This window comes from Ascidia mentula, chromosome 1, assembly GCF_947561715.1.
Source record: "Ascidia mentula chromosome 1, kaAscMent1.1, whole genome shotgun sequence".
Classification (NCBI taxonomy): Eukaryota; Metazoa; Chordata; class Ascidiacea; order Phlebobranchia; family Ascidiidae; genus Ascidia; species Ascidia mentula.
This window is the reverse complement of record NC_138566.1, coordinates 4,602,071-4,614,914: the sequence shown is the minus strand read 5'-3', so window position 1 is coordinate 4,614,914 and position 12,844 is coordinate 4,602,071. Positions and strand designations below refer to the sequence as shown.

At 37.6% G+C, this 12,844-nt stretch overlaps 1 protein-coding gene across 1 annotated transcript; it reads left to right on the top strand.

The window, feature by feature from the left end:
- Positions 1 to 408: 408 nt before the first annotated feature.
- On the top strand, positions 409 to 2,667 carry LOC145893796 (EGF-like repeat and discoidin I-like domain-containing protein 3). The gene is made up of 7 exons (XM_082982179.1): positions 409 to 652; positions 887 to 1,039; positions 1,504 to 1,605; positions 1,656 to 1,772; positions 1,993 to 2,154; positions 2,213 to 2,391; positions 2,530 to 2,667. The coding sequence occupies exons 1-7, from the start codon at positions 409 to 411 to the stop codon at positions 2,665 to 2,667; spliced, it is 1,095 nt and encodes a 364-aa protein (XP_082838305.1).
- The last annotated feature ends 10,177 nt before the right edge of the window (positions 2,668 to 12,844 follow it).

Below are 12,844 nucleotides of genomic sequence, written 5' to 3'. Positions count from 1 at the left end.
ACAGAATTCATTTGTGTTGTGGCAGTGAGTGTGTTTGCGTACGTTATATGGATGCAGAATTAAATGAAAACGTTACATAATTATGTGAACACTGCATAACTTTTTACTGAATAAGTTAAAGTCACGTCGGTGCGTTTTTTTTATTTCTGTTTACGCGTGACGTTCTTGCAGAATACCGGAGTTTCCCTCATGGGGATTGTAAATTGATATTTTTGGATTATCTGTAAAGATTTCGTCTACATATGTGTAACCCTAAAAATACGCTTCTGACTAAAGAAGCAAAGACCTAAAGATTACCACGGTTGTAAGGGAGATGTGTGCACAGCTTCTTCTTTAAATTACACGCAATCACGTTCTTGTTACGCTTTTGATAGAAAACTATCGATAAATAGCATCAAAAGAATAAAAATGCCGGGCCTATTATTGTGGCAATTTAACAAACACCTTTTCGTGGTCTTTGTTTTGTCTATCCGATTTGAAAGCATTACTGCTACCGTAACATGTGAAACGGAATTTTCTTCACTAAACCACTCAATCTCAATGTTGATATGTCCTACTAACTGCTGGAAGCAACACTCCAGGTTGTGTGGTGACGGTGTCTACTCCCAAGGTCCAGTTTGTCTTGCAGCTATGCGGGAACAACTGATTGATGGTAGGATTTCCAAGTAATTTAATGGCGATGGTTATGTTTTAACATACTTTAGTTTCTTATCATCAGCATCGGGTGGATTTGTTGAAGTTTTTATGACATCTGCGCCTGCAAGCCTTTTAGGAGCCTTCAAAAATGGAGTCACAAGTGATGAACTGTTTTACACATTTCAAAGTAACATCTATAAAAATATGTTAATTCACTCTGTAACACGTATCACCAACTCTTTGTCTGAAGTGACTTGTTCGACCGATGGCAACATCCAGTATCCCATCACGGAGGTCAACTGTCCACCTGGATGTCGAGGTAAAATTTTCCCGTGTGGAACCAACGCTTATCACGTGACTAGTTCGGTTTGTGCCGCCGCTAAACAAGCGGGCAAAATAACAGGTAACTTTTTTACCGTGTATTGATTTTGTGTTGCGATTGTTGCTTGTAATATGTAGTTTGAACGATCATAGAGATGAGCTATAGGTTTCGGATGACGTTATTACCACAAAACTGGTAGATTTGAATATATTTTATTGATTTGAACAAGTTACAGAAGGTAGTGATGCTTGGTGTGTCAAAATATATTTTTTTGATAAAACTTTAACTGAGCTGTCTTTATTACAGTAGTTTTGACATTACATAGAAGTAAAGAACAAAACGCTATCAGCCACAATCGCAATTCAAAGCTATTTGACCTTTTCACATAGAAAACTGCTTGCCATAAGTTACCTGCAAATCCAGTTAGTATTTGTTTTTGATATTATTGTTCGTAAGTTGTATTTTTGGTATTGCAAACACTTTGAAGACTTTTGAAGAAAATAATCTGGAATTAATTGTCCCTTCTCTTATATTTCGTTACGTAGATGGGGGTCGTGTCACTCTCTACAAATACGTCAATGAGAGCAACATTCTCATGACAAATAATTTAAACGGATGCACGGAGGCTTCTTGGTTCGCTTTTTCAGGTAAGAAGTTGTAATCATTTTCTTTATAGATCTTAACAAATCTTTTCCAGATGTGGATTCTTGTTCCTACGGCAACCCTTGCAAAAATCAAGGGACTTGCATTGACCTCTTGGCAGACTATGGATGTATATGTGGTGCAGGTTTCATTGGGAAAAGTTGTGAAAATGGTATTTTCTTCGTTAATGCCGCTGCACGGCATATTACAAATTCGTTAATCTACCAAAGAATTTGCGAAGTTTGTGATTCCCAAACACACTTAAACTCAAGACTAAATTAAATTTTGTGTTTAGTTTGTCATTTGACATGTCGATCACCGAGCAAATCACTTCTTTTCGGCTAAAAATACAATCAATAATGAACAAGAGAAATATCATTTTTTACTTTTAGCTTGTAACCATTATATGGGACTGAAATACTGGACTATACCTGACAGCGCTTTGTCGGCGTCGTCACTCTATGCCAATGACCCTGGAAATGGGGCTAAATATGGAAGATTAGACTTTCCTGGCCTTGCTGGCCTAAACCCCGGTGGCTGGGCAGGAGGAAAACGTGTGTGCCTCTGATTATTGGTGCCGAATACTTTGCGTAAATGTTAAAATTCTGACAGATCAAGCTGGCGAATGGACTCAGGTCAAATTGAACCGAATATATTTGGTAGCGGGTGTAATCACTCAAGGACGAGGTGACAACAGAATCGCCCAGAGGGTTACATCTTACAAGATAGCATACATGGGTCCCACTGACACTTCCTGGAGAGAAATAAGCAACTCTTTGGATCATCCCATTGTAAGTTGAAACAAAATATTCCGCTGCAGATAATAACATTACATTTGATAACTTGTGGAAATTTTGAACTGTCTTTTTATTTTGTTTCTGAGTAGCTTTATAAAAGCAATCTCTAAAAACTAAGTATCATTTGTGTAGATCTTTGTTGGAAACCATGACAACTTGACACCCAAAACAAACTTGTTTCCTCATCCGGTTGAAGCTGTGAAGTTGCGACTAATTGTACAAACCTGGTCATATTCAATTGTACTGAGGCATGAATATCTGATCTGCTAGTTACTTCATTCCGTTTTTGTCGGATGCAGTAATCTAAATACTGTATTGTGAATATGTAATTAAAAATAAATGGATATGAACAAATCATTCTGTCGTACCTCAATGCTAAACACTTTAACACAGACGTGCGCACGCTGTATCTTCCCCAACTCTTATAGGTTGACAAGGAATTGATGACGTCAAATTATGTTGTAGATTCTGGAGCAATGTCTTTGCAACGAGCCCAGACAGCAAAAAAATTTGGCGAGGTAAACAGGGGCAGTTGATAAAATAAAGCAATGCGAGCTTCCTCACACAAACCAGCATTCAAATATTTGCGTTGAAATTATAATAAACAAAATTGGTAGCGTTTACGCACGTCACTGCTCGTTACGTAATCCTGTATATTGTAAATCGTAGGTGGTCTTTCCATATTTCAGTGTAATTGTCAGTAGTAACATGCAAGGAATGCAACAATAAGTGCTTTGCTAAAAATTTGTACTGTGACAACAAACACAGCTGACATTTAACCCCTGGCACTTGTATTTCATCACCCCGACAGATCAAACCAATATAACAGTTCGTGAAATGATGACTCATTTCCGGGAAGTTTAATCACTTGGGCTTTTAGTTTGGGATAAAAAGTGCATTGGTGTTATAGAAAAACATGTTTTGGCCATGCACGATATACACGGCCGTGTAGTGAGTCACACATTACACAACATTTGATATAATTAAACCCATTGATGTACCTGCTAAATTGTTGCACACCTCATAGAACAAGCATACACGCGTACATTGGGCGGTTTAATAGCAACGCAACGAAATATGGGCTTTATCGGCACATTCATTTAAACACAGAGTTTTTTTACAAATATCCAGTTTGGAGATGCCCGCGAACCTTTTTGGGTTATTTTCTTCACTAAATGATCGACGGTCACGTGGGAGAAAAATAAACGAGTAAATGAGGTGAGTTTGAGGATTTCACATTGCACCTACAACATCCTGCAGCTTCTGATTGAATCACATGGACAGCTTAAATCTTTATGCTGAAATAAAGCGTTTGAATTTTCAAACTTTCTCAGGATGTGGCTTTTTGATCTTTTCATGTAGATTTCTTGGAAAGTTGGGCTAAAGACGGAAAGAAAAGAAAAAGAAGAAAGCAATTCGCAACAGTTAAACACAAGTTTTTTGGACTTCCACAAACTATAGCAGTTTGTAAGGTCACAATATCAGAAACGTCATACAAGCGATGTATCACTTCCGGGAAGGTTAAGCAGATGTTTTGCAAACGAGAACATGCATAGAAGCAAAAGTTGTATGAGAGAAGCACAACATTTTTGCTCGTTGAGAAATACATCTCGTTGTATACTGCAGATTAAATATTCAGGCATTTCGTATAGCAGCTTCAAACAACACTGATGTATTTCGTCGTTCGCAGTTTCAACATCACCTTTGTGGCACAACAAATAATGCGAAAGTATAAACTTGTCATAGGAAATCGGTTGTTGTAGTGAGAATGTGTGCAATGTTATGTGAAACTTTCAAATCAAAGACATCTGGAATGAAAGAAGGGCGGAAACTGACATGAAATTTTTGAGCTACACCCAGCGCGTCACAGTGGCGGCGTGTACATAAAATATTAATTATTGAGTTTTTGTCAGATGTAACTGCAGGTAAATGTTTTCTAATGTTGTCACAGCGGCATGATAACATAGTGGTTTGAACTAAAATGGCTTTGAAAATTAAACTAAAAAACATATTTCCTAGATTTTCCTAGAATTTTAACTTTTATTAACTTACATCGATTAAAATCAACAATGAAAACTCTGTCATGGAGACAAGTGGTTTGCTACGTCATCGTGTTTTCCCTCGAAGTTGAATGCATTCCTGTCACTATTACTTGTGACATGGAGTTTTCTTCACTAAATCATTCCATCTCGGAATTAATATGCCCGGCCGACTGCTGGAAGCAACATTCAGCAATATGTGGTCACGGCGTCTATTTCCAAGGCCCAGTGTGCCTTGCAGCTAAACAGGCACAAATAATCGACGGTAAATTTATAAATCAAGTTTTGTTGCAACTATTTCATTTCTGTTTAATTTTGTATCAAATAATGAATATTTCGCAGTGTCTGGTGGAGCTGTCACCGTTTACAAAAAAAGTGATGGACTCCAATCTTCCAGTGGAAATGGCAACGGAGGTGAAAGTAACACTTGTTCCATTGCTGGACCACGTTACACCTTTAAAAGTATGAGTGAACGCATCTGAAATTTCCATTCCCACTGAAAATAAATTCATAAAATTTACCAGTGACTTGCTCCACCGACGGCGACACACAGAATCCTATTACGAAGGTCAACTGTCCACCCGGTTGTCAAGGTCAAACTTACCCATGCGGAACCAACGCTTATCACCTGACCAGTGCGGTTTGTGCCGCCGCATTTGAGTCAGGATTAATATCTGGTAATCACATAATGTTACAACATTTGCCGAACATCCACTTTGAAATGAAGCAGTTCATGAGTAAAAATTGAATTCGAACTCAAGTTCTATGTATTTCTAGATGTGGGAGGTCTGGTAACGGTTTACAAACATACAAATGGAAGCAACATTCAATTAACTTCAAATTATGAGGGATGCACTGCCACCTCGTGGTTCGTATTCACAGGTAAATTCATAATGTGAAAAAAGTAGTGAATAAACCTTACAGCGCCTCACCAACTATGATTGCTTGCAAATAGCCATCTTGTGAGACTGTAAAAGTCACAACATATAAATTTTTAAGTCACCAAATGCAATTGCTTGCCAATGGCATTTTTTCAGCATGACTTCTGGCAAGAGACTCAAAACGAAACATGATTTTCTCCAAAAAAATTATCGTTAACTTCAGATATCAACGAGTGTAGTTTTGGGAATCCTTGTAAGAACCAAGGTACCTGTGTTGATCTCCTGGCTGATTACGCTTGCATTTGTTCACCTCCATTCGAAGGCAAGAACTGTGACAAGCAGATAGGTGGGTTGATCATTTTTTATTAGTCACCTTCCCCAGGAAATTTGGACAAACTCTTATTGATTTGTTATCGCTTATGTTTGTTACTGTGACCAGTAAATATAACATAAATCTACATTTTAGCTTGTCAACGCTACTTGGGTCTGGAGAGTGGATCTGTACCAGACCGTGCAATTTCTGCCTCGTCGGTGTGGGCTAACGATTACCATACATATGGACCACAGAATGGGAGACTCAATCATACAAGTATTTGGCATGCTGCATACAACCGTGAGTGTAACTTTTGCTTTTTTTTGCTTTCGGGCCAAAGCCACACCTGTTGCTATGTATGGAGACGCGTACACATCTGAATAAAAATGACTTTGTTGCTGGCCTCACATGGTTATCTGCATACAGTGTTAGTCATGCACAACTACTAATTAATTGGTTGGACAGAAATCATTACACGCGTACCGGGCAGTTTTAAAGACATTGTTACATTTACGATACAGGGGTTGCAGGAGAATGGATTCAGGTGGACTTGAATGAGACACGCTGGGTGTCAGGAGTCATCACTCAAGGAGATTACAGAGGACATGGACATCATTACGTCACGTCGTACAGAATCAACTACATGAGTCCCACAGAATTAACTTGGAAGGAAGTGAGCAACTCGTCTGGACAACCAATTGTGAGTTGTAAATCATTTAACCTAACCTTAACGTATTATACATTTTCCAGTTCTAAGTAAATTACACATTACCGTGTTCAGCTTTGGAATAACAAACAAATGTTAAAATTCATTTCTAACCATGCAGATCTTTCCTGGAAATGTGGATACTTATAGTTGGAGGACAAACATGTTTCCTCATCCTGTTGCAGCTGTTAAACTTCGATTAATTGCAGAAACGAGTGGTACAGGTTATGTTGTTCTCCGACACGAGTATCTAATATGTTAAATTAGTTTTCAGCACTACTTATCTTTTTTCATGGGGCGCTTGTCGACTGTTTTGCGATTATTTATTGCGATAAAGCAGGCCATGCCACAAAAGTTTTGAAGTTAATTTGTGTAGATCCTTTAGTCTATTTTTTGTACAATATACTCGACAATAAAATGATCAAAATAATCGCAATATTATTTAACGAAGCAAAAAATTCTCATTCCTGACGATTTTTGTACATATTTGTTTTCTAATCACTCTGTTCTTCTGGCACAATTAAATGCATACTTGTATACCGACGGGTATAGCTGCTATTTAGCTAGGCTTTCCTGATGACGTTTCGCTAAACAAAGCCCAGCTGAAAAGGCAGGTATCTGATGTATGTGGATCACCTTTATATCCCGCGTAATTTTGAAATCATATTAAACTGGAAGAACATAAAATTGATGCTTTTATACCATAAAAACGTTTTAAATGCTTTTGTTGGACCGTACAGCGTTGTGCAAAAAACTACACGTTTAAGGCAGGTAACACATCATAACTTCTTTGGCTTCATAATGTTTGTTTAGAACCGAAAGCTTTTATTCTTTTGCTACTAGTAAAGCAAGAAACTCTTCTATTGAAGGCAAAAAACGTATGGTTTTATACAATTGTACTGAGGCATGAATATCTGATCTGTTAGTTACTTCTTTTCGTACATGTCGGATGCAGTAATCTAAATACAGTATGAATATGTAATTAAAAATAAATTTAGATGAACTTATCATTCCATCCTACCTCAATGATAAACACAGCCGTGCGTCTACGTTGTGCATTGTGAGCAACACATTCTGGATAACACAGTCTGGATAGCTTTTACCCAACTCCTATAGGTTGACAAGAAAATCATACAATGTCAAAATTTATATGATTTTGTATTGGTTTGATATTATTATATTTTTACTGTAGTAGTTTCTGAGGTAATTTCGTTGCAACGAACCCAGACAGCAAAACATAAAGCCTCCTTATATCCAGAATTTGGCGAGATAAACAGAGGAAGTCAATAAGATATAGCAATGCGAGCGTCCAGACACAAACAAGCATTCAAATATCAGCGTTGAAATTATAATAAACACAATTGGTATCGTTTACGCACGTCACTGCTCTTTACGTTATCCTGTATCTTGTAAACCGTACGTGGTCATTCATATTTCTGTGTAATTTTCAGTGGGAACATGTCAGTCGCTTCATGGTTAAATCTTTTCGCGGTACAGAAAGAGATTATCTATTTTAACACTCTGGTTTGTTGTTACAGAATTCAGTTGTGTTGTGGCAGTGAGTGCGTTTGCGTACGTTGTGAAGATGCAGAATGAAATGACAACGTTACATAATTATGTGAATAATTTGCTGCATAAATTATTGCTGTATGAGTTAAGGTCACGTCGGTGTTCGTTTTTTATATTTCCTATTTTTGTTTACGCGTTCTTGTAAATTTATATTTTTGGATTATTTTTTAGGATTTCGTCTACATATGTGTAGCCCAAAGGAACTAAATTACACGCATTCACGTTCTTGTTACGCTTTTGATAGAAAACTATCGATAAATAGCATCAAAAGAATAAGAATGCCGGGCCTATCATTGTGGCAAGTTAACAAACACCTTTTCGTGGTGTTTGTTTTGTCTATCCGATTTGAAAGCATTACTGCTACCGTAACATGTGAAACGGAATTTTCTTCATTGAACCACTCAATCTCAATGCTGACATGTCCTACTAACTGCTGGAAGCAACACTCCAGGTTGTGTGGTGACGGTGTCTACTCCCAAGGTCCAATTTGTCTTGCAGCTATGCGGGAACAACTGATTGATGGTAGGATTTCCAAGTAATTTAATGGCGATGGTTATGTTTTAACATACTTTAGTTTCTGATCATCAGCATCGGGTGGATTTGTTGAAGTTTTTATGACATCTGCGCCTGCAAGTCTTTTAGGAGCCTTCAAAAATGGAGTTGCAAGTCAGACATGCTCGTATGCTGAACCTTTATACACATTTCAAAGTAAAGTATAGAGATGTCTGAACACCCCTCTTATACCAGAAAAGAAATTGCTCGTTTTGTTTCAGTGACTTGTTCTACAACCGGCGATACCCAATACGTCATCACCGACGTATTGTGCCCACCAGGTTGCAAAGGTCAAATTTATTCATGCGGAACTGACGCGTTCCACTTGAATAGTTCTATATGCGCCGCTGCGATTAGAACAGGAAACCTAACAGGTAAACACAACGCGTCATGAAGTCTATTGTTTATACTTTAACATTGGCCGGTGATTAATTCATATGTTCTTTCAATGAACAAAACCAACCTTCTTCCAACTCCACTGCGTTTCACGCAGGCGAAATTTTCGAAAAAAAAACAATATTTCAAACACAAAAAAAGCATTTTATTGTAAGAATATAAATTTCGCTTGATAAAAGAATGCGTATAAATAAGAATTGAAGATGCCTTTTTGAATATAGCACGTAAACCTATTCGTAGGAAAACTGCTTTCGTACACAAGGTTTTTAATGCTGTGTAATTTCTATGGATCACAAACTAAATTTCATACTATAGTGTCTGGTGGTAAGGTGAAGATGTACAAGTACATCAACGGAACAAACATATTCGTTCCTATGGATGGAGTTAATGGAAATATTTGTAGCAGCCAATCCTGGTTTACGTTTACTGGTAAGAGAAAATCTTTACATAATTTTGTAGAGTTTAGCACAAACTAGGTTTCCAAATACATTGTTTCCGCCGAGGACTTGATCTTGTACAACATTTACATAAACAGGCAAATTTTCAAGAGAGGGTAAGAGGGCTTCAGAAGCCTTTACATAAAAAAACAACCCTGTTTGTTAGTTTTCAGAATGTCATAATTCTAACGTTTACATCCCCAACTAATGCATGATATATACATGCTTTGTATGTTTTAAAAACAATATTGAATAGAGGAGAAACTTTGTTTAAAGAGGACAAAAGTTCTTAAACAGCAGTGTTTCCCAAACTCCGCGGAACCCCTCAAGGTTTCAAGTTAAAACGGCCAATAAGTCAGACACTCCAAGTAAACATAAATATTTCCCACGTATCTCGACGTTGTTTTCTTTCAATTGGGTCGATTCTCATTCGTCATTTCCTCATACATAGCGGACATATTAAACATTTGTGGACTGAAACAATAAAATATGCTTACGGAAACCTTTCTATTTTTTTATGGAACCCAATAAGGAAAACGTTAATGTAGGCAGCAACGTCATTTCCACCAAATAAAGCAAACCAACATTTAAGTAAAACAAATTGTAATCCCCATTCCACTGTGCTCGTATAACATGTTATCAGATGTGAACGCTTGCTCCGTCGGAATCCCTTGTCTCAATGGAGGGACATGTGTTGATCTTCTTGGAGATTTCGCTTGCGTCTGCCCCACTGGTTACGCAGGAAGACGATGTGAATGTACGTAAGAAAATTTATTTTGTAAAACTTGAACTAAAATTCATTAAAGATCAGACCTTCGTGAATGGGTGCAAGTCAAAGGACACTTTTGTGCCTTAAATTAAAAAGCTGTAGATGATTAACGCGCGACATTCCCTTAATAATAGAAATTGCTATTATTCTTATTTATTTCTTCAGTAAGCGGCTGCGAAATATCGAATCCGGTTTTTCCCGAAGGCAACTCTGGGACGGGATGGCAGGTAACGTTGCGCAAAGAAAACGCAATATAGCGATTTTATCTTATATCTTCACATACAGGTATTCTGAATGATTTCTCTAGTGTCATCGTACTCTTAGGCTCATAAAAATATCCTTTTACAGCTGCAGTAAAGTATGCGTTTTCTTGAATAAGCTTTCACAATCTATTGAAGAGTAAGGAATGTAACATAGCACCATTGCTTTTTTCTAGGTCTTTCAAAACCGTTTTGATGGTTCAGTGAGCTTCCATCAAAATTGGATGGCCTACAAGAACGGGTTCGGAAACAACAAAACAGAGTTTTGGATGGGTTTGTTTTGCAACCGATATAGATTGTAAAGAAATTCTATAACTATAGTCTATAACTATAGTTTTTACCATAGTAAATCACATTGTATTTAAAAACTTTTGGTAGGTTTGGATTATCTGCACCACATTACCAATGCGTCCACACGGTGTCGCCTTCGTATTGATCTTTGCGATTTTTCAAACAATCATGCCTTTGCTGAATACGAGTAAGTGTACGTACATTTTTATCATACATGGTAGTTTAACTCATGTCTTGTCTACGTGTATCCAAGTACGTTATTGCATTAACGTTATTTTCAGCTCATTTAGCATTGCCAGTGAAGAGAATCTCTATCAAGTATTTTTCTCTGGATTTTCTGGCAATGCCGGGAACAGCATGAACCTAAATGGTCATTATTTAAACGGAATGAAATTTTCGACCATTGACATGGATAACGACAAGTAAGTAACTATTACAAAACCTTTTGTTGCCATTGGACAAACTGACTTTGTGAGCAAATTAAATTAAACCCCGTAGCTTCCATACAAATTGTAATTTAAACAAATAATCGAAATAATTCTTTTCGTTACAATTGTCGCAAACACACTATCTATGTTTTATGACAAACCAACTTTTCCGACAATGATAACAAACAAACAAACAAACAATACCCTTTACTTCCGCCAATATTTGAGCTTTTTATCAGGGACCGTTTGTTTCCGCTTGTTTCAACCATACCGGGATTTGAACCCAGGATATTCTGGCCACGAATCAGGTTATCTTCTGAGTAATAGGGTCGGGCGCTTGACTTTAAGGCAATGCACATTCTTACGTTTGAGTTGCTCCCGACATGCGGCTTTGGCACTCATAAATAGTAGGTCTAAGGTTTGGCCAAGTTTGGGCAATTTCAACTTATAACAACCATACATCTGATACTATTTTAGACATTCAAATCATTGCGCTGCATCGTATGCTGGCGCGTGGTGGCATCGATCATGTGGATATGCCCGTCTTAACGGATATTGGTCGAGCACCTCTATTGAACAAATTGCAATGAGCTGGTGGGCTTGGAAAAAACAGTGGGGTGGAATTAGAACCTCAAGAATGAAAGTGAAATGCGTATAAATGATCGAAACGGAAAACATTTGGTGATCATTTCTACGTAAAAAACAACGAATGTGATATAGAAAAAAAATGGCCTATTTTAATTAACATTTAAAAACATTTTTGAAGTGTGTTTATTAAGCACTGTCGTCTTTTGTTTCATTATGTTCTGATAATTCAACGCCCACGCAATAAAACTTAAGAGAAACGCAATAAAATTCAACGCCTGCGCTATAAAATTACATTTAATATCGCACAATTCGTTTGCTTCTTACCTGCTTGGTAACCATGTTTTTTAACGTTTTGTGGCAACGTCCTGAGATTAAATACCGACGATCATTTGCTGTGATCTTGCTCCATTAACGTGTATCTCGTTGTTGGTTATGATGTCGCATTGTAACCTTGCTTCTCACAGTTTACGAAAGTGACTTGCATGTCGCGCCCAACCAGCACAGTGGCCAGCAAAGAATATCTGCGAACATTTGGCCAACGTGATTCAACGTAGCCGCTGGCCTTTCGAAAAATAAATGTTTTTTTGTGTGTTTTTTACACATTTATTGAATAGTTTCACTGGATAGTGCGAATGAGGATCAACAGCTATTCCAGTTCGTGGCGATATGAAAACGGTTATGTACCAGTTATTTTTCACGTTATAACTGCAGCGGCGCTTATTGAACTATTCAAGTGGAACACGTCGGTTCCGCATGAATAAGTTTGATCTTTGCAACCTGGTGGGCAAAATACGTCTGTGATGACGTACTGGGTATCGCCGGTTGTTGAACAAGTCACTGAAACAAAACGAGCAATTTCGTTCATGCTAAGGAGGGTGTTTAGACATAGGCAAGCATACTTGCAAAAGTATAAGCAGATGGAGAAGTTGATTTGCAGGATTGACTTTTTACTCCGTTGCGAAATGTGGAAGAAACCGAACTTTTTCCAGATGTTTTGTAAACTTTAACTAAACCACCAGAAACTTTGTGGAATAAACAAACAATGATAAAAGAATGTTCAATAGAACTATCAGCAAAAACGTATGCGCAAAGTGCTCACCATCATTCAGTTGTTCCTGTATTGCTGCCAAACAAATTGGTCCACTGAAACTGACGTCATGAGCCTTGGATTTTGGTAGCTGGAAACTCCAATTATCGAGTAGTTTCGGGTTCAGGAAT